Source organism: Hippocampus zosterae, chromosome 18 (assembly GCF_025434085.1).
Source record: "Hippocampus zosterae strain Florida chromosome 18, ASM2543408v3, whole genome shotgun sequence".
Taxonomy (NCBI): Eukaryota; Metazoa; Chordata; class Actinopteri; order Syngnathiformes; family Syngnathidae; genus Hippocampus; species Hippocampus zosterae.
The window spans coordinates 5693839-5714872 of record NC_067468.1 but is presented as its reverse complement, the minus strand read 5'-3'; the positions used below and the strand labels follow the sequence as shown (position 1 = coordinate 5714872).

The 21034-nt window shown below is 42.0% G+C and overlaps 2 protein-coding genes across 3 annotated transcripts in view; one reads left to right on the top strand and one right to left on the bottom strand.

Moving 5' to 3' along the window:
• Positions 1-21034, top strand: part of prkab1a (protein kinase, AMP-activated, beta 1 non-catalytic subunit, a) — a 306897-nt gene that overhangs the window by 22966 nt on the left and 262897 nt on the right. The window contains exon 9 of one of the 2 annotated variants that reach the window (XM_052050320.1): positions 19617-19626. The exons of the other annotated variant lie outside the window; for it this stretch is intronic. The gene's annotated coding sequence lies outside the window, so the exon portion shown is untranslated. Of the gene's footprint in view, positions 1-19616; positions 19627-21034 lie in introns of those variants that run through there. 2 annotated transcript variants of the gene reach the window in all.
• ppp1r3c2a (protein phosphatase 1 regulatory subunit 3C2, duplicate a) lies at positions 412-4081 on the bottom strand. Its single transcript, XM_052050299.1, has 3 exons — positions 2804-4081; positions 2208-2304; positions 412-1903 (listed from the first exon to the last, which is right to left on the bottom strand). The coding sequence occupies exons 2-3, from the start codon at positions 2219-2221 to the stop codon at positions 820-822; spliced, it is 1098 nt and encodes a 365-aa protein (XP_051906259.1). The 5' UTR covers positions 2222-2304; positions 2804-4081; the 3' UTR covers positions 412-819.

Here is a 21034-nt window from a genome sequence, read left to right as displayed (position 1 = left end):
CTGTGCTGCACTCGCAATTGGTTGCCAATTGCAATGAAAAAATGGTTTCATATTTTATTTGGGGTGGCCCAGTGTTTGACTAGTTAGCGTGTCGGCCTCACAGTGCAGAGGTGCAGGTTTTGATTCCAGCTCCGGATTCCCTGTGTGGAGTTTTCATGTTCTCCACGTGCCCGCATGGGTTTTCTCCAGGTACTCCGGTTTCCTCCCACATTCCAAAAACATGCGTGGCAGGCTGATTGAATACTCTAAAGTGTGATTGTGAGCGTGAATGGTTGTTGGTCTCTGTGTGTTCCCTGCAATTGGCTGGCACTCGGTTCGGGTGTCCCCCCCTAACCCCCCGACTGCCTGAAAATGGCTTTGATAGGCTCCAGCACCCCCCACGACCCTTGTGAGGAAAAGCGGATTGGAAAATGGATGGATGGATATTTTATTTATTTATGACAATTCAAGTTAATAAGTCAGTGCACAGTCTTTCTTCTAATACAGTGTTCATTATACAGTCTGAAGTAAGGGTAAAAAAAACGGACAAAAATGCGTGTTTTTATGTTCATAAAATTTTCTGGCAGAATTAAATCTCAACAAATGTTAGGGATGACAAAGGGTGAGAGGACAAAAATTTGACCAAAAAAAAAAAAAAAAAAAAGAGAGCCGGAATGGGCTGTGGAAAATAAGCCTCTCACCCGCCAGAAAAAAAAAATATTTTATCACCTTGAGCTTGACGTATCATTGTTGAAAAGTATGCTCAGATATGTACTGTATGACAAGAGCTTCACCAATTAAAATATTCACATTCCAGCAAGGCAGCTCAGCTCTGGCACTTTACAACATCCAGCCAACAGTGGAGATTTCACACAGCATATTCCTTTTTTTTCTATTATTTACAGTATATGTCCTCGTAGCTCTTTTGACTGGACTACTGTCATCTGCTCGATTTATTTGAACAAAGGGATCTCCATTCCACTCAGACTGTACATGTGAGCCTCCTTGGAAGAAGCTTAGCTCCACATGGTTCTGCATACTGATCGACGGACACACATAGGAAGGAAAAGATGGTAGTCGGTGCTTGGGAAAAGAAGACTGTCCAGTATCTTTTTTCATGCACACCTTATAATTCTTTCCTCTGTTGTTATCCCAGTGCATTGACTTGCCGCATCCGGGCCTGAAAGCAACACAAAACTCTATCCACTCAGTTGGGTTGATGGTTTGAGGTAAGCGCAAGTCAAAGGTGAAAACGTCCACATCGAAAGCACCGCACCGCTGCTGGTGCAAGAACATGCACGGGATGTCGAAGTGATGCTGCCAGGAGTCGAAGGTGAGCCTCAAGTGGACGGCCTTGTCAGTGCTGTCGTGGCAAACGTGCACTTTCCCTCGCAAGGAGCATTCGGACACGCTGCAGCTTTCCAACTGTACATTTGTCTCTCGTAGGCGTGCAAGGAACGCTTTGGAGTCCAGAGCCGGTTGAGGAAAGCCCAGACGATACTTTTGCTTGTGTGTCTTTTTTGAGTCGGGCGCTATGTTTAGGCAGGACTCGATGAGTTGTGGCTCAGCAAAGGAGGATGCGTCGGGCATAAATAGATGCACCGCCGTGAGCGCCAGTCCTTTGGCGTCTGCAAACACCACGCGCTTCTTGCAGAGACCTCCGGATTTCTTGAGGAAACAACTCTGAAGTTGTGAGGATGTTGGGGGTGACGAGAGACTCGATTCAGAGGACTGGGAAGCGGTGGGTTGATGGAAAGAGTGGGAGCTGGTTCCTCGCGGGCTGCCGGTGGGCGGGTAATGATGCAAAGCGGGTTTCATCGATAGAAGTTGATAAAGTCGTTGGCGCTGGCTCAGGCTTAAGCACATGGCGAGGTCGACTTGCATCTCGGTTGGCTGAGGGTGGCTGCAAAAGGTAGGCAGCACTCTGAGGGTCAAAATAAGAGTGGACGAGTTTCATTTTTTACATTTCCTCATGTTGCCAAAACACACATTTCATAGATTCCATTTCAGAATGCGATTTTTAACTCATTCACTCCCAAAGACGTTTTTAAACGTCTTTTCAGACTTGGTCCAGAATTGGCTGGTCCTGAATGAATTTTTTAATGGAAAATATTCAGTTATATGTACTGTACATGTACTGCAAACACACACGCACACACACACACACTTGCGCATATGTGTGATTTTCTGTTTATTTTTCACGGTCAACCAAGAGAGGTCACGCTCACCTTGTGCAATCCATTTCCGAACTCTTGTCGTCACTCTGCCATCGGATTTCGGATCGGACAATTCCAACTCATCCACCGGCAAACATCAACAGGAAAACTGAGTAAAACAACGTTGACTTTGAAAAATGTGTCACATCTCAGGGATTTTAATAGATCCAAGGAGCGGGTGAGAAAAATGTTCCGATTCTTCATTTAGTACACCTGATAGAGACAAAAGTGTCCAAACATGCTCAGATATACATTTTGATTTGCTGTCAAGAGGCCTGGATGACGCCTCATTGACATTACAGCTTACATTACTGTTTCATAATTATTATGTCATTTCTATGTGCCGATACCACCACAATCGAGAGGGACCATCCTATAAAAGAACACACCTCCATCATTTAAACCGAACTCAGAGTGATATTGTATTCCTAGCTATTGAAAGAAACGGCATACAAAAGTACTGAGAACTGGTTCTTTGAAAATAGCACAAGTCAGTCAGTCACAATCAGTATTCTAGCAATAGCGCACTTCAACAAAATGCACCTTTCCAAAAATCCATCTTAATAATAATAATAATAATAATCGAAACACTATAAAACGGTACTCACTTGCGTTTCATCAGCAAATACCAAAGGAGGACACGAGACCGAGTCAGAACTCTGCTCTCACCTGAACTTATGTGAGAAGTTTGCACAGAAGCTGAACCTTCAGTTGGCAGCTGCTTTGCATATCGCTTGAGTTGAGCCAATGAACTTGCTTTCGTCATGTCCTGCCCCGAAGCTGCATATGAAGCGAAGAGATGTTCTTATGACCCGTTTTCATAAAGTTCAACAGCATGAAAAACGTGCGAGCACGTGCCCTCATTTATATTTTAGTCACTGGTTTAATGTCGGTAGAAAATTTTGTACATCGGCAAATAATTGTCAATATTATTTGTTTGCTGAATGCTATCCCGGTGATGATTAAAAAAATGACAATTTGCTGTTAAAATTCAAATTACAGAGTAAACAGAACTTAATGAGGAATTAGAAATGTAATCATATTCTCTGGATATGTATGTTTTGAATAACACAGTTGCCAAAACATTTCGATAAATTGAAAGATAGATGACATATTTTGTATCTTTCCTCACCCGTTTGCGTCTCTGACATTGTATATTCTTTGACTTTCCTTCTAAGAGCTTGACATCTTCAAATTGGTGCTCACAAATTTCCAAGCCGACAGTCATTGTCAAGATGTGTTTCGATGACTGCACACCGTGTCATCTCTTGACAGACAGGTGCGAGCTCTAAGCAGACGATCGTCTGTGGCATCATGCCAAATGCATGAGGTCACACAAGAGAGGCAGCTACAGAAAAACTCTCCCCGTCTTTTGTAACTTTGTAAAATTGTATCCATTATTGCTCGTATTAGGAATGCTCTTGTGAAAATGCTGTGGTCGATGTGCCAAGAACGGAATTTAGGAATCTGTAACCCCAATGGCAATTTAATAAAAAAGTCAACTGTGATGTTTATGGTCATTATTTTGCATTCTGAATCAGTTCTCACGTTTATTTGTCACATTCCTAGGGCTTGCATGTGCAGAATACACGTCTGTAAATAAGTTGTATCACACAGGCAGATATTGGTACGATCTAAATCCGGAACGCCTGCCGGCAGGCCTCACAACATAATCTTTGGAGCGAGAGATGTGCCATATTTTACCCTGCAGGCTCCTGTTTGAAGAAAAAAAATCAAGAAGCCCAAGGCTTTGGAAACCATCACACTCTTCTCTCAATGGTCCTGTCCAATAGGTCAAGTTGTTGAGCTTAAATGTAGTAATTATCTGTCCCTTCAGGATCAACCATTATATGACACAAACTTGGCCACCAATCACATTCCGTCTTTAGAAAGACATAATGCATGGATTTACTTGAGGTAGGTGTCATTTTAATGTTTTACAGTGGCATACAACTGCATGACAGTGCTGAGAGGAGATTTGTCATTTTCCCTCTCATATAGCTATATAAAGGCCACAAAGATTTAATATTGAAAACATGATTCAATGAATACAGCTTACTGTTTTTTGGGGGGTTTTGGGGGGGGGGGGGTTGTGTAAAGGCAACTGAAACGTATCAATTTGCGCATATGTAGCGTAGCTAATGTTCTGATGGTCAACTTTTGTCACAGATGTAAAACAAACTGGAGTCGAAATCCTGCTTAAGGATTTTACATTTCAACATTTGTCACATTTAAGTGATGCTTTCAAATGGAAAAGAACATTTTGATGTTTTTTTTTTCCTCATGAGGGCCCCGAATTCCTGGTGGCCTTCCCCCCTGCCTATTATACAGGTATACTGTATTTACATATGCTTTTCGGATTCTGTGCATATTGGTGCTTGGACGGCAGTGTATCAACGAAACCAACCCCTGCGCGGCATCAAAACCACGCGTGTGATGTATAATGCACCGACCGCATGTGTCGTGTGATTTATAATTGATTCGCCTCATTTCTGAAATGTGCAACTTTACTGACCCCAGCATATTCCACTGTGGGTCACGCTATAATAGCTTACAGTCTCGCTATAATATGCGTGGAGGGGCGGTAGAGTGTTATAGATTAATTCATGTCACATTCAAATTATGGCAAAGATTGGAAGGAGCCTTCCATGAATCAGACATGCCATCATGCAGTCATTACCAAGCTGACACTTTCATTCTCTCGGCCTTTTAAAGCAGTTTTTTTTTCAGCACCGGACCTTTTCAAGCTTATTTCAAGGGCGTCATTTTTTCAACATTCAAATCTGAAAACTGCGCACTTCCAAAAGCAGATGTGTTCTAATCGTCACACTACACTCCCATTTGACTCACCAGCTGTGAGCAACATTTGATTTCTTTCTGGGTTGTATGCTCACACAGCTGGAGAGGAAACGGACCAGTCATGTGAATCCAGGTGAGAGTGACCAATTTTGCAGCGTTCAGCAACCATTCCTCGAATGAATCCATGAAAAGAGAGGCGACCACGGGAAATGAATGCTGATCACATGCATCAAATGTTCTCAAGCCATGCAACACAGCCTCGACTGCGCGTGTGAACTTTTGTGTCTTACTCACTTGATGGCAGTAGAGTATCAGTCATAGTATCAGACTAGGCTCCCTTCCCTCTGTTAGGATGGAGCCACCAAAACAAAAACAAGAAAGGGTGCCGAGAATGCAGACGACTGGCCTCTTGAGTTTGTCTCTACTCGCTGCCAGTTGAGTCCAATTGGAACTGATTGATGCCCCCCCCCCCCCCCACCCCCATGACACAATTAGGTACCCCAACACATTAATCCTCCATCGGAAAAATTAATGCAACTATATATTCATTGTCGCATTTAGAGTTTGCAGTGGTGTGTAAGTACCCAGCACGGTGTCCATCAGTGTCAATCAAATCCGATGTATTGTGCTGCATTTGTACTGCATGTGGTTACTTTTCACACGCATACACTCTTTTGCTTGCTTGGCAACATTTCAAAAAAATTGAGTAAATTGAAAAAGCACGTAAAGAATATATGAATGGGTAATCATTCACCCAAGAGCACAACTCACAAATGCACAGAAAAGGTCCTTGTGCACTGATGTCGTTCAGTGCACACATGCTTTATGAAGGGGAGCGGAACAGCACCTACTGGATGTACTGTATGAATTCACGTAAGCTCCCATGTGGTTTATACAAACGATTGCAGGTAAATAATAGATTTGCATCTCATGGAGCGCCTAAAGGCACCCAAGTGCTGTTGTGGAATGTGACTCATTTTGCAATCACATGCTGCAATGTGTTGACCTTGGGGCAGGGAAATTGGGATTTTATTTTATTTTTTTCACATAATACCTCTAATGATCCCTTAAGCATTGCATGGCTGAGCATCCAAGCAATCCAGTGAATTACTGCTTTATTAAAACACTCCAGAGTCCGATGGTAAGGGACCTCTTGTGAATGAAAAGCTGCAGTTTTCCAGTGAGGCTGCTAATTTTTTGAGGAAGCTAATTTTATACCTGTTGTTGTTTAGCACTTTAATACTGTGGATTGCAAATATAAATGAAGGAAAAACAGTGCAATAGTTTGGGGTAAAAATCTAAGCTGAAAGACTGGACTTAGACAAAACAGTTTCACTAAATCTGCTTACAAACAACCTCGTTTAGTTAGTCAACTGGCAAGGACAATACTGTCATGAAAAAGCCAAATCTTACAGCCATTTTATTGTAGTAAACAGTGAAACACAACACAGTCAATATTGGCTATAATCAGACTAAACAGAACAGTAAAAGGTGAGGCACATTCTCTAATATTTCAGTCTTTATTTCATCCACAAAGCTGTCAATTGCTATTTGAGCTCTTGTACAGTCCATTTTTCTGAATTGTGTTCTTCGGATACATCTTGCACTCTGAGGCGAAATGTCATCCTCCCCATTATTTGGATTTACAGCACAATTGCTGCCCATTGATCTTGGTTAGGTGACTCGAACGTACCTCAATTCCTAGTTATCACTTTCTGACTTGGGATTACCGAGTACATAAACTATGACATTCGTCCTTCTTTTTTAGGCTAACTGCACCCACCCAAATATCATTTGCGGGATATCCTGTACTGTTTTCCCAAAACTCATTTTAAGCAATTTCCAGGAGATATAGAGGCCTGTTCAATATGGTTTCGAGAAATCTTGTGTACCTTCTTTTGTGGTTTACAATCTTGGCGGACTAGTCTGATGTTGTGCTGCAGTGCTCGCGTCAGAGCGAACTGTTCAGAGCATGCCGGGATTGTTCCTGTTATCCATCTATGTTCTATAGTTTGAGCTCATGCCCAGTCGACTTTGGGCAAGAGATATGGTTGCCAGCCGATTACAGACAATGATAATAAGATCCGATCATAGTACAACTAATTGTGATATCCCTTTTATTCAATTACATGGTCTTTCAAGCATCTGACTCCAATCATGGCGTTCTCCATTTAATTTAACCACAAACATATTTGTGAGATTGTGTAATTTATACCGAAATTCATTTTTCTAACACACCGCAGTTTGACGTGATCCATATAAAACTGAATTGTCTTCAGTGCACAACAATTATGAATATAAGAGCACAAGAAAATGCAGACACAGTTGGATATTCTAGTCTCAAAATGGAAGGTGTTGAACTCATACACTATTTACTGTTTTCCTTGTCGGTATTAGTTGTTCTACAGCTCCAGTGGATTCGGATGATTTTCATTTCTTTCAGCTCCGAATAGTAGAAAGTGAATTAACCATGAAGGCTGGCATGCAAGCAGCAGCAGCATCGCATTAAAATTCCTTGTAAATTCCATCATTCCCTCTGATGCTTTTTGATCCCATTCTTGAATTATTTTTTTTCCACACTGTCATTCATCACTTCAAATCACTTTCATTTGTGTCTTATCACCTGGAAAAGCAACCATAAAAATTGCGCAGTATAGCAGAGGTTTTACTTCATTTTATTGTCTTTATCATGAGAAGAAAACCATCCCAGAGGTCCATTTCTCTGTTGTCAGGTAATGCAAAGGTAATCCATTTGCCGATGACAAATCACAGTCCTGAATCTACTTTCGAATTTTAAGAGAGGGTCGATGCTAATTGCAGCACATGACCTTAGAATTCTATGACAGCAATGGAAAGATACTCTAGTATGCCACACTGGGGCATACTGTGCACTCTGTTGTTATTTATATATTATATTTATTATATATTAATATATATTTAATCACTTTCCTGTTGCCACGACACATAAGGTAACACCATTATTCTTAAAACCAGATTGAAAACGCAACCAAATAATCTTCGCAATCTCATTTGCGCACCAACAAAGTAAAAACAGAAATTGCCGGTCACAAGGAGCCAGGAAAAAAAAAAAAAGGATAAACAACAAGCGCTTTCAGTCAAAAGGCAAGGTTCAATGGGAACCCTGGGACTACACAAACAAAATACCAAGAGTTCTATTCCGTGAGAACAATGAACAATAGCAATAAAACAACAAACAGACTTTCAAACAAGAGTGCCTATGGATAGTATCGTGAGGTATAAGAAAATAAGACTTGAAGCACAACAGCAGGCAAGGTCATTCACCGGACAAAAAGCCTTGGCAACTTGGAAGTCCTTAAATACAAAGCCAGGCTTGATTGGAAACACGGAACAGGTGTACCTGCTGGAGGGAAATGCCCCTCACGTCAGCTGGAGCTGAAATCCAAGGAGCAAAGGGGCACATCAAAGCCAGGCCAAAAAGTGAGGGGTTTATCCCCCAGTGACACCTAGTTCTGCTTCCCCTAATGGGGAGCATAACTGAACATCCATCTTTCCATCCATCCATTCATTTTCTGATCCGATTTATGCTCACAAGGGTCATGGGGCGTGCTGGAGCCTATAGCAGTTGCCATTGGATAGTAGGCGGCGGACACCCTGAACCGGTTGCCAGCCAATCGCAGGGCAAACAGAGATGAACAACCATCCGCGGTCACACTCACACCTAACGACAACTTTTTGAATGTTCAATCAGCCTGCCATGCATGTTTTGGAATGTGGAAGGAAACCGGAGTAACCGAAGAAAACACACGCAGGCCCAACATGCAAACTCCACACAGGAAAGCCGGATCGACCCCATGACCTCTGCACTGTGAGGTAAACGTGCTATATGCATAGACCTCAGCATAATAATTAATAGATGGGTTTAGGATATTAATAAAACAAATATATGTATACATATAGACATTATCGGCACTTTTGCTCTGCCACTTAGGAACAGTCAGCCTCAGCCAAAATGCCTGGGCCATCCCCCCAGTCCTCCAGCCATGCTGATATTACAGCCATCATGATCTGTACTGCAGGGAAAGCTTTGACTTTGACACCTGCTGACAAACTACCTGAAGCACTACACCTCAAATACCAAAGAGCCCATGTAAGCACATGAGAAAGGGGGATGGTGGCCGAAAAGAAGCTGACACTGAACAAACATTTTGCTGAAGCAGCCGTCCTCTACACACGGTCATTTCCATGGAACTTCTCAAAAGGACAATCAATCTGTCAAAGTGCTGCCAAATTAACAATTTGGTGCAGAGTTGTATTTTCAGGGACGGTTTATCATGTTATCCAGTTACGGGGGGCATGAAAGGGTTAAATTCATTTAAAGTCGTTTTGAACGAAGGATCAGGCAGTTAAGGAGCAACTTGATGTTCATATTACATCACACAATTAAAAATGGAAGACATCTATCCATCGACACATCATTTAAATGTACAATATTCATTTTATTTGATGGAGGTAAGTGGAAAGTGTTAAATGAAATATAACACCTTCATTTACTGCTATTGTGCACAGTTATGTTACTTCAGGTACCAAATGGAATAAATATGACCTGAAAATTACCTTGGGTAAGACTCAATATTTGATCAGAGCATGAAATTTTCCACGCTATCTGGTCCAAGTTAATTCCACGCCTCCTTCTTTTCACCATCTGAATTCAACGTGTCTGCCTAATCAGCCACAAGGAGAAGTGATCTACGAACATTTCATACTTCCATGAATATTTGATTGTCAGAAATTGCCTTAAGGGAATGCGCTGGGCGAGAGGTTTGGTTTTGATTTGCGATTAAACTATCAAGAAATCAATTTCATGTGCGTTGAATAATTCAGGGTTTAATGGAATGAGAAATAGCAAAAAGGGCACGGGTTATGAAATGGTCTGAAGGCTGTGTGCGTGCAAGCAACTTGTGTGTGAGAGTTGGGGAATGAAGAATGCTGTGTGTGTGTGTGTGTGTGTGTGTGTGTGTGTGTGTACGTCTGTCACTCAAAACGACAACAGGCAGTGAGTGGCTAGGGACCTCTTGTCAATTCACCTGTACCGCTGTTGGAGAATGTCAATTGGGTGCCTTTGCCAATAACACGTTGAGACTGAGAGGAAATCTGACTCCTGATTTATGCTACTTTCTTTTCGCAAATCACACCAAAATTCTTTGAAGAAATTGTTTTGATTTTCAGAAACCAATCGACAGTTTTGATTGACAGCAGCAGATATGACACTTCAATGATTAATTTGGTTCAATAAAAATAATTTAAAAGAGGTCATTCAACAGTGTTCGTTGTTTGCAATGCATCATAACGAGGTGCTAAATATACAGAACTCAATTATTGGTGTGATTCAGTGAGGCTCTACACACAAATAAAATCATATTAAACAGATTTTGTTATATGCACTATTTTAGGTTGAATTATATTTTCGTTAACTTATTACATATTTAGAGGGACGTCCCAAAGTGGCAAGAATGAACTAATCTACCACATTGCATGGTTAAAAATAATTTGTTCAGTCTTTCTTTGCACTGTGCGTATTCTCTTTTGCACTTTCCACAGAGACCACAATGAGAGACACTCAAGGCACATGGGCTAACATCAGGCATCCGTGTGGTGTTGTTGTTACCTTTAAAGGAAATAGGACAGCTACTTGAACATACCTTTTACATCAATACATGTATACAGATAACATGGCAGTACAATATATAGTCTTTATCCTCTGTGAAGAATGGTTAATAGCCAAGAGTGGATTGGACCCTTCATTCATGAAGTCTGTCTTGTGAAAACATCGCTTTTCACTGTTCTTCTCATTTGGTGTTTAATGCTGCTTGGCAAGAGTTTACTGTCCAACATAAAATTGCACTTATAAAGCACAAAAAAGCAGATTTATGCTACATTTTTGAAAATATGATTTTGAATGATTCTGAAATGAATCTGATGTGGGATGTAGTTGGTTTTACATCTATCTATGTAAACTAATAAATGGTATATTCCTTTCGCAATAATTTTTAGAATGAGGGCAGTCGTCTAGGTTCATAAAAAAAAACTGGTCACATGTACTGTTACAATTAAAAACAATTTAAAAAATAAATGTAGAAGAGTAACTCAACAATTCACATTCATTGTACTGGAAGGATGGCGGCCCAGTAGTCCAGTGGTTAGCATGTTGACTTTACAGTGCAGAGGTACTGGGTTCAATTCCAGTTCCGGCCTCCCTGTGTGGAGTTTGCATGTTCTCCCCTCGTCCCACATTCCAAAGACATGCATGGCAGGCTGTTTGAACACTCTAAATTGTCCCTAGGTGTGAGTGTGGGCGTGGATGGTTGTTTATCTCTCTGTGCCCTGCGATTGGCTAGCAACCGATTCAGGGTGTCCCCCGCCTACTGCCCGAAGACAGCTGAGATAGTCTCCAGCACCCCCTGCGACCGTAGTGAAGATTAAGCGGTTCGGAAAATGAATGACTGGAAGGGCAAATCTAACATCATTTAGATATTCACGTTAAGAGTTGAGGGAACTCAAAAGATGCTATGCAGTTGATCTGAAAGCGCAATGCAGTAATTTGCAGGAAGGTGTCATTGTCTGGCTTCGTCAGCTTCAAACAAACAATGGCGCTGGTGTTTCTTGACGGCACACAAATCCGTGGAGCGGCGCTGGCTATGTGCTTGCTGACCCACCTGACACTTGCAGAATTTGAGATTTGGCCGTGTTGACAACAAGCCGAGTCTATACGCAGCAGCCATGACACTCTGATGTGGCTTGTCAAAAAATGTTTGATCGTTTCAATTACAAAAAATAAATAAAAAAGTGAGGCAGACAGTTTATTAATCCACTCAATTTAATTTGATTGACATTTGCCGCATTTCATGGGATACGCTCGGCAGGTGTGTTTTGGGAATGCTGAGATGAGAACGTTCAGATCATTTTCAAAGCGTTCTATCTTTGGGGTAAATCACTTCCGAGCCAGACGTGAACTTGAAATGGCTTACAGATATTTTGGAAGCGTCATCATTGGAGTCTATCGCTTGTAATATACCATGCTCATGATTCATCTTTGAGTGTGTAAGCTGCATATATGTATATTTAACAAGGAACGGTTGTTGACAGGAAGCACGTTCATCACAGTCATGCAGGGAGAAGACGATCAGATGAAGTCAAGAACATCTCTGCTGACACCTGGAGTGTCACGACCTTAAGAGGAATTTGTGAATCGGCTTACCACTTGACAGGAATAATGATTTTTTTAAAGAAGGTAACACTCACATATAGATATAAATTCTTCATCATCTTTTTTGTTGATTTTGCTTTAGTCATTCATGCATTCTGCAGCAGCGTCATCAACCTTGTTGCTAGATTTTAAATTTTTATTTTTTTTATGCAAACAGTTCTCTTAAATTGGACTGTTCGCTGATTGTTGGCCTCGGCCAATGCAGAACATTTTGGCAATTTTTTTCTTCGGTTACATTTGTCAGTACTAAGCTGCGGAGAATCACACATTGATAGCAAGACGTTTTTCTTTCACCTCTAAAAAAAAACACTGCTTTACTGGCCAGCTGTCAATGTTTTCTTGCAAAGAGTCACTGTCAGCGTTAAATGGTTTGAACAAAAGCCAAGAATCTTTTGAAACTAAATCACTCAGTCGAGCTCTATTAAGCACATTTTTTCAGAATGTTAAGCTTTGTTTACTCTGCGTCAGTCAGCTCCAAGGTGATCAGAGACGGTCTGAAGTTATCTGTGAGTGCATATATATATATATATATATATATATATATATATATATATATATATATGTAGCCGGGTCTTTGGAAAGACTGGACTGGACACAAAATAATTTTTAGGTGGGCTTTATTCCCGACTGAACAATGAAGAATTGTTCAGCATTAAGATGAAAGACTGAGATCTTCACTGAATTTTTGAATTAGGGCATCAGCTACAGTATTACATCTGCCAGGACGATACTTTACATCAAAATCAAATATTGCTAACTGAGCCACCCAGCGCTGTTGAGTTGCTCCTAAGTCAGCAGTCTGAAGGTGACACAGAGGGTTATTATCTGTGAGGACTGTAAACTTGGACCCGAGCAGATAACTCCTAAACCTTTCAGTCACTGCCCACTTTAGTGCTAGGAGTTCAAGCTTCATGCTGCTATAGTTCTGATCATTCTTCTCAGCACCCCTAAGTCTACGACTTGCAAAAGCTATCACCTTCTTCTGACCCGCTTGTTTTTGATAAAGGACTGCACCCAAACCTAAATTGCTGGCATCTGTCTCGAGTATGAAAGGTGAAGTGAAGTCTGCGTAACCTAGTGTGGGTGCACTTGTGAGCCGGTTTTTTAACGCTTCAAAAGCCTGTTGACACTGAGGTGTCCAAGCGGACACCAACTGGCTAGCCCTGGCCCGACTATTTTCTGCTGCACAGGTGCTAACAACGTCATGAAGTGGTCCGGCGATCTTAGAGAAGCCTTCCACAAATCTCCTATAATAGCTACAAAAGCCTAAGAAAGACCTAAGTTCCTTTACTGTAGTGGGAATAGGCCACCGTTTCACTGCACTTATTTTATCTGGGTCTGTTTTTATGCCTTCTGCAAACACCTGATAGCCCAGAAACTTCACTTCTGTTTTTAGGAAGTGACATTTCTCAATCTTTACCTTAAGGCCTGTGTCCCTCAATCGCTTCAGAACTGTCTCTAGTCTCACGAGATGGTCATGGAAGGTTGGTGAGAAGACCAGTAGGTCATCCAAATAGACCAGTACGATCTGAAACGCGAAGTCACTCATTGTAGTCTGCATTAGTCGCTGAAAAGTGGCGGGCGCATTACACAACCCAAAAGGCATTCTAAGGTACTCATAAAGACCAAAAGGTGTGGTAAATGCCGTTTTGTGTTTATCCTTCTCATGTACTGCCACCTGATGGTGCCCACTGGCGAGATCAAGTGTGGAAAAGAACTTGGCGCCACTTAGAGCATCCAGGCTTTCATCGATACGGGGGAGCGGAAAAGCATCCCGCCTCGTTTTCGAGTTGAGCCTCCTATAATCAACGCAAAGTCTGAAACTGCCATCTGATTTTCGGACCAAGACGACTGGTGAAGCATAGGAACTTGAACTCTCTTGAATAACACCTTTCCTCAACAACTCTGATATATGTTCTTTGACTTCCTGATACTGATTAGGTGGGATGCGACAGTATGCTTGGTTTACTGGGATTTCATCAACCACGGGATTTCATGTTTAACCCTGTCAGTAAATCCCAAGTCCTCGTCTTGTAGAGCAAAGACATCCGCATACTTTGTCAGGAGCCCCCTAAACTCTGCCTGTTGGGTCGTTGTACCACCTATGTCCAACCGGTCTAGTAAGCCCTGTACGTCACAGTTTGACTTTGGAACACTTTTCCGACTAATTGTGACTTCCTCGTGGTTGGCCGAAATCTGTCGAAAATTTACTTCTAAGGTATCGCCTTCCCTACACTGACACCGACTTAGAATACCTAGCCGTGTTCTTGGAGCTAACCAGATGTCCTCTGGAGGCAAGTTGACAAATTGGACTGGGAAAACATTGCTGTGGGAAGGGACTACTGTTGGTACCACAATCAATCCTCCTGGTAATTGGCTATTTCCAGGTTCAAGCAGCATGCTTACAGCATCATTGGACGACCTCTTTAGGCCCCGTGCGCACACTGTTGCGACGGAAAAAGACGGTACTCTAACTTTGCTTGTTCCTATGACACGAGCAGCTGAAACCTTCTCTACCAACTCTGTTTCTTGCATGCGCTGAAAGGCCTCTTTCCAGGCAAAATCCAATTCACCACCTAAAGTGGTGTCGAACTGTGCCAATGCCAATTGTTGACATTGCTTGGCAATGTTCATTCCAATAATTCCCTGAAAAGATTTGCCAGCCTCATCTGTGTTATCTTGGATAACTAGGAATCCACACTCGGGGATCCTGACTCCCATTGCCTGCACGTCCAACTCAACATAACCTAAATAGGGTAGAGGCAAGTTATTTGCTGCGGTTAGTTTAAGCCATTTAGCAGTAAAGTGCATATCTTCATCTCCTCCATTAAGACAGTTTCTGAAAAAACTTTCTGTGAGGGTGCTTACATTGCTTCCAGAGTCAAGTATGCATCGCAAGGGGACTCCACCAATCTGTATGTCTACTTCAGGGCATTTGCCTACAGCCCTCTCTATAAAATGTTCTCTCGTCAACAAATTACCTGAACCTTCACTCCAACCCCTCACTGCCCGGCTCACAACAGTACAATACAATACAATACAATACATGCTGATTTATATAGCGCTTTCACAACAGCGGCAGCTGTAACAAAGCGCTTTACAAAACAGTTAACAAAGTAAAATAATAAACGCAACACATAACATAAAACACGGACAGTCGTGCAGTAGAGGATTCCCGTTTCTCTGGACTGGCGGGCTGGGCACAGTCGGATGTTGAGGGTTTGCGTGTCACCGGGCATTGCCTAGCAATATGTCCAACACCTTCACATCGCAGACAAATTGGTTGGCCGTCACTCGTATATTTGGGTTGAACCTTCGGTCTGCTATTGGTCATGGTGAGTCCTCGGACGGGATTTGTCAATTTACTAATAGCCTTTCCCTGTTGGGCAATTATTTTAACTACTTCCTGCAGGGTCACGGATAAGTCAGTTTGGACTTCAGTGGTTGTGTCTCTCTTCGCTAAAGTCCTATCCTGGTGGTCACTAACCAGGTTTCTGTTCTGTGCAACGCTAGTGTGAGGTGGTTGGTCTTCAAGGGCCCACATCATTGCCTCCCTTCTCACATCGAATAGACTACTTTCCGGTCTCTCTCTCAGCAGCCTACGCAGTTCACGCCTCAAGGTGGAGTCTCGCAGTCCCTCCATGAACTGATCTCTAAGAGCTATCTGAGCATTAGATACCACATTAGGCGACTGTTGGAGGGCTGAATTGAGCAGCTGTGAGAGAGCATGTGAAAATTCGCGCACTCCTTCTCCATCAAGTTGTCCGCGAGCATAAAAAGCGTGTATAAGTTGCGGCACAGTACGGTTTTCTCGAAAGGCTTCACGCAAACATGAAAACACGTCACTGTAGTCGGATGGTGACTAAGAGAGGAAAGGTAGTCCGCACTGAAGGGGTCTCACTCCCTGAAGGAACAATAGCAGACATTGAGGACAGCTACAAGTACCTTGGTATACCACAAGCCAATGGCAACCTCGAACTGGCAACAAGGAAAGCGGCTACGGCCAAATACCGCCAGCGAGTGAGGCAAGTCCTAAGAAGCCAGCTCAATGGCAAGAATAAGACCCGGGCAATAAACAGCTAAGCCCTGCCAGTAATCAGATACCCTGCAGGAATAATAAGGTGGCCAAAGGAAGAGATTCAGACCACAGACGTTAAGACCCGAAAGCTCCTAACCATGCATGGAGGGTTCCATCCCAAATCCAGCACCCTGAGACTGTACGCAAGCCGAAAGGAAGGAGGTCGGGGGACTAGTGAGTGTGAGAGCCACTGTCCAGGATGAAACATCCAAGCACCATGAATACATCAAGGAGAAGGCTCCAACGGATGACATACTCAGAGAATGACTCAGACAATGGGGAACAGAAGATGAGGCGCTGGAAGAGGGACCATCATGGGAGGACAAGCCCCTACACGGGATGTACCACCGGACCATAGCTGAAGTGGCTGATCTCAAGAAGTCCTATCAGTGGCTACAGAGGGCTGGCCTGAAGGACAGCACAGAGGCACTCATCCTGGCTGCTCAGGAGCAGGCCCTGATCACCAGAGCCATTGAGGCCCAGATATACCACACCAGACAAGACCCAAGGTGTAGGTTGTGCAAAGAGGCACCTGAGACAATCCAACACATAACTGCAGGGTGTAAGATGCTGGCAGGGAAAGCCTACATGGAACGCCATAACCAGGTGGCTGGCATAGTCTACCGAAACATCTGTGCGGAGTATGGACTGGAAACCCCAAGGTCAAAATGGGAAACACCTCCGAAGGTGGTGGAGAATGACAGAGCGAAGATCCTGTGGGACTTCCAGATCCAGACTGACAGGATGGTAATGGCGAACCAACCAGATATCGTGATCATAGATAAAGGGCAGAGGAAAGCCGTTGTAGTGGATGTAGCGGTCCCAAGTGATGGAAACATCAGGAAGAAGGAACATGAGAAACTCGAGAAATACCAAGGGCTCAGAGAGGAGCTGGAAAGAGCCTGGAAGGTAAAGGTGACAGTCGTGCCTGTGGTGGTCGGAGCACTCGGGGCAGTGACCCCCAAACTAGATGAGTGGTTGCAACAGATCCCGAGAACGACATCTCAGTCCAGAAATGTGCAGTGCTGGGAAAAGCAAGGATACTGCGCAGAACCCTCAAGCTTCCTGGCCTCTGGTAGAGGACCCGAGCTGAATGAGGGACGGACACCACCCGAGGAGTGAGATGAGGATTTTTATATATATATATATATATATATATATATATATATATATATATATATATATATATGTATATATGTTAAAGAGAGAGATAAGATATCCTTTATTTGTCCCACACTGGGGACATTTATTAGAGAGAGAGAGAGAGAGGATAGTACTAGTTATGGACAAATGAAGCTTCGTGAAACGTGGTTATTTTTTTACTCCTCTTGATGATACTTTTGGTTTAAAGATTCAGTGCAGGAGCCTTTACCTTGACACCAAACATACCTTCGAGAGCAGTAAAAAAATATCACAAGTCTTTCATGAAGCTTCATTTTCTCATTAATAATATAAATGATATATTGTATATATGCACACACACACACACACACACACACAAATTGTACCCTGATGAATTGGCACGTTTTAAAGATAACCCCGAGCGTAATATCATAAATTGTGTCACGTTGTGATGGTAGTTGTAGGACCCCAAAAAGCAGGGAGGAGCAGGGTGGATTGACCAAGATGTATTTAACACACAAAAATACACACCGGAGTACAATGGAAAAATCCACTAAGTCGAAATACTAAAAAAAAAAATGCCTGGAAATCACAAGTATCAAACCAAACTATAACAGGAAACAAAACATGACAGGAGCACACATATGCTCACATACTCAAAAAAGAGGGGACTCAGGGAACCAATCGAAGCTCAGTGACGAGACGACGAGAAACACCTTGACAAGACACAAAGGGTTGAGGGAGCTAATTGGTTACACACAAGGAACACTGATGGCAAACAAAGAAGAAAAGAACTATACAATTAGATGCAATAGTTCTGACACTTTCTAAACTCAGCAAATCTTTTATGTCCAAATGTCCAAAATTAGAAATGTTTTCATAGCCGCAGGTGGCATTTTTCTAGAGTGAATATTTTCTTTCAAAATAATTCAACAGCATAAAATCACGAATCTCAGTGAGAATGACGGCACAGGAAACTATAACGAATATTCATTTAAATGAACCTAAACAACAGAAGTTGATTAATGTGTGACATACAATTAAACATTCATCTTCTCAAATACATTTTGCCTGTCTTTTGATCATTTCTGCCTTGGCTTTAAATTGCTCTGCAATTTCACCTGTTGTGATGACACGGCCATTTGCATTTAAGAAGCCCTTTGTGGACATTTAAAAGGGCCGCTTATGTGTAATGAGACATGCTTCATTTAAATTCCCTTTTTTTAAAAATGTTTGAATACATTTTCACCACCCGACTCCTAACCTCTCTCAACAGTTTCTTCGCACTTGACTGCCAAGACTCGTGTGATTTAAATTGCGGAGAGAGTGCAAACTTTTTATGAATGGAAAAAATTAGATGCGGCTCAAGAACAGTTTGGGAAATGGAATTGACAAGTGGTGTTGACACACCATCAAACTGAGACTGATTGCTTGAATAATTGGTTTGTGCCTAATTATATAAGAGTGCCCTCTGGGGTGTGTGTCGTATTATGTGTGCAGTGCTTCCAGTGGTACAAAGACTGGCCAGAGGAGCTTTGCTGCAAGGATACTGGCAGATTTGTTTCCTGGTGGGGAATTCGATGAGATTTGTAGCGCAATTCTCCTCTACCACAATTACATTTTGTAACTTTACAATCACGTTAGGGAACTGACGAGAATGAGGGAAGCACAGAGAGCGACCAAGAGTGTTTGTTCTGTGCCTGTAATAAGAAGACCACAGCTAAGTGAGTTAAATCAGAAATAGCATTGGCACAGCTGTTGTTTCCATAAAGCCCCCCCAAGGAGACTTGAAGAGGGTGGTCTAAGAAGATCCTGTATGGGCAACGTGCCAGCAGGCCTCACTGGGTCCTTTACTCTCTCTCTCTCTCTCACACACACACACACACACACACGCACGCACGCACGCACGCACAAACACACAAATCACTCAGAAAAACCATACACACATTTTCATTTATTCACTCTTTTTGTTCCTATTTTTGTGATATGACGACTCACCCAAAGCATAACTCCCCACAAAAAAGTTGTTTTTTTTTGGGGGGGGGGGTTTGCATGAGCTTAGTCAGTCTGCAGACTTCCACCTTATCAAACATGCATTTTACCTGCTTATGAGAAGACTGACAGGAATTACTGCAAAAATGAACAGGCCATGAGCCCAGAAGATTCTCTCAAAAGCCGATCGCGCAATGTTGGTGATGTCAAAGGGTCATAGGCTTAATGCATTTATAGCTAACGAAATATTAATTTATTATTTTTAGCCTCTGAAATGTTGATCACCTCCCCCATAATCAGCTAATGAGATGTTTTCAGTAATACAGTAAAAATAAATCAACTGGCTTTACTCTTACCATACTTTTAGAGGAGAGTGTAGTTACCGTACTTGAATTTACCGGATTTTCATCGGCCATTGCATCTGAATAAGCATGCAAGATAATGAATAGCTACTGTGGGAGCAGAAAAAAAATACAACTTTGAGATTTCTATCAGAGGCATTAGATTACAAGTTGATCTTGTCTATGCCTGTGTAGGACCGCTGATCCTATATAAGTGGAAAGTCCTGCAGGAAGATGGGGAGCTTTGAATCACTTAAAGGAGCGATATACAGCTGCACGTGTCCTGAATGTTTATTGCGGAATCCATTTTGCCTGCACAGTATTCAATACTCCATACTAAATCCTTGAATAGTTTACAAATCACTGCACAGCCTGTTCTGATTTTCCTCAGCTCTATTGAGCAATTTAGAAACATAAGCTCATTATGAGGCTACTCCATTGCAAATTTATGCTCACTGTTTTGGGAATTTATTTTACAGTCACAACAAATATTGATTGGGGGGAGCCCATAATTGACTCCTGGCTCAAAATGGATGCAAAAATAATCATTTAGAAAAAAGTTAACAGAAAGCACATTCAGTGACGGGAATGTCATTAAAAAAATTAAAAAACAATGTATTTGCTGCAATATTACCATGTAGTATAAATACAATGGATGTAAAAAGTATACATACCCTGTTGCAAAAACACTTTTATGATATACAATATTAAAAAAATCCAGTGACCTGCTTTTAGGGGCTTTAAAGGTTTCTCTGCTTGTCTAAATGTTATGAAAAGCACCGACCTGCATTTAAAAGAGTGTAGAAGCTTGTAAAATTATGTATGAATCAATTTCCAGCAATCTTTTGTCTCCATTAAAACGCGTGTGTCTTGGGTGCGCAGCTTACATCTGTTTGTGGCTTATCGTGGGAAAATGAAGCTTCATGAAGCACTTGTGATATTTTTTTGACTCCTCAAGATGTTGCTATTGGTTTAAAGATCAATTCTAATGCATTGGGAATGTACTACATTTCCACTGTATCTTAAAACCAAGAGTGTCATCTGAAGGAGTCAAAACATACCACTTGCTTTCTGCAGCTTCATTTATACATTAATACCTGCTAAGTGTTAAAGTGCTTCTGATAAAGTGCCTCTGTTGTGGTATGCTTTACCTGATTTTATTTATTTTTTTAAACTTTCGAGTAGAATTTGCTACCAACACCGGCACAGAAACAAGTGAAACACATTAAGTCAGGACAGAAAAGCAGTTTATGAACTTTTA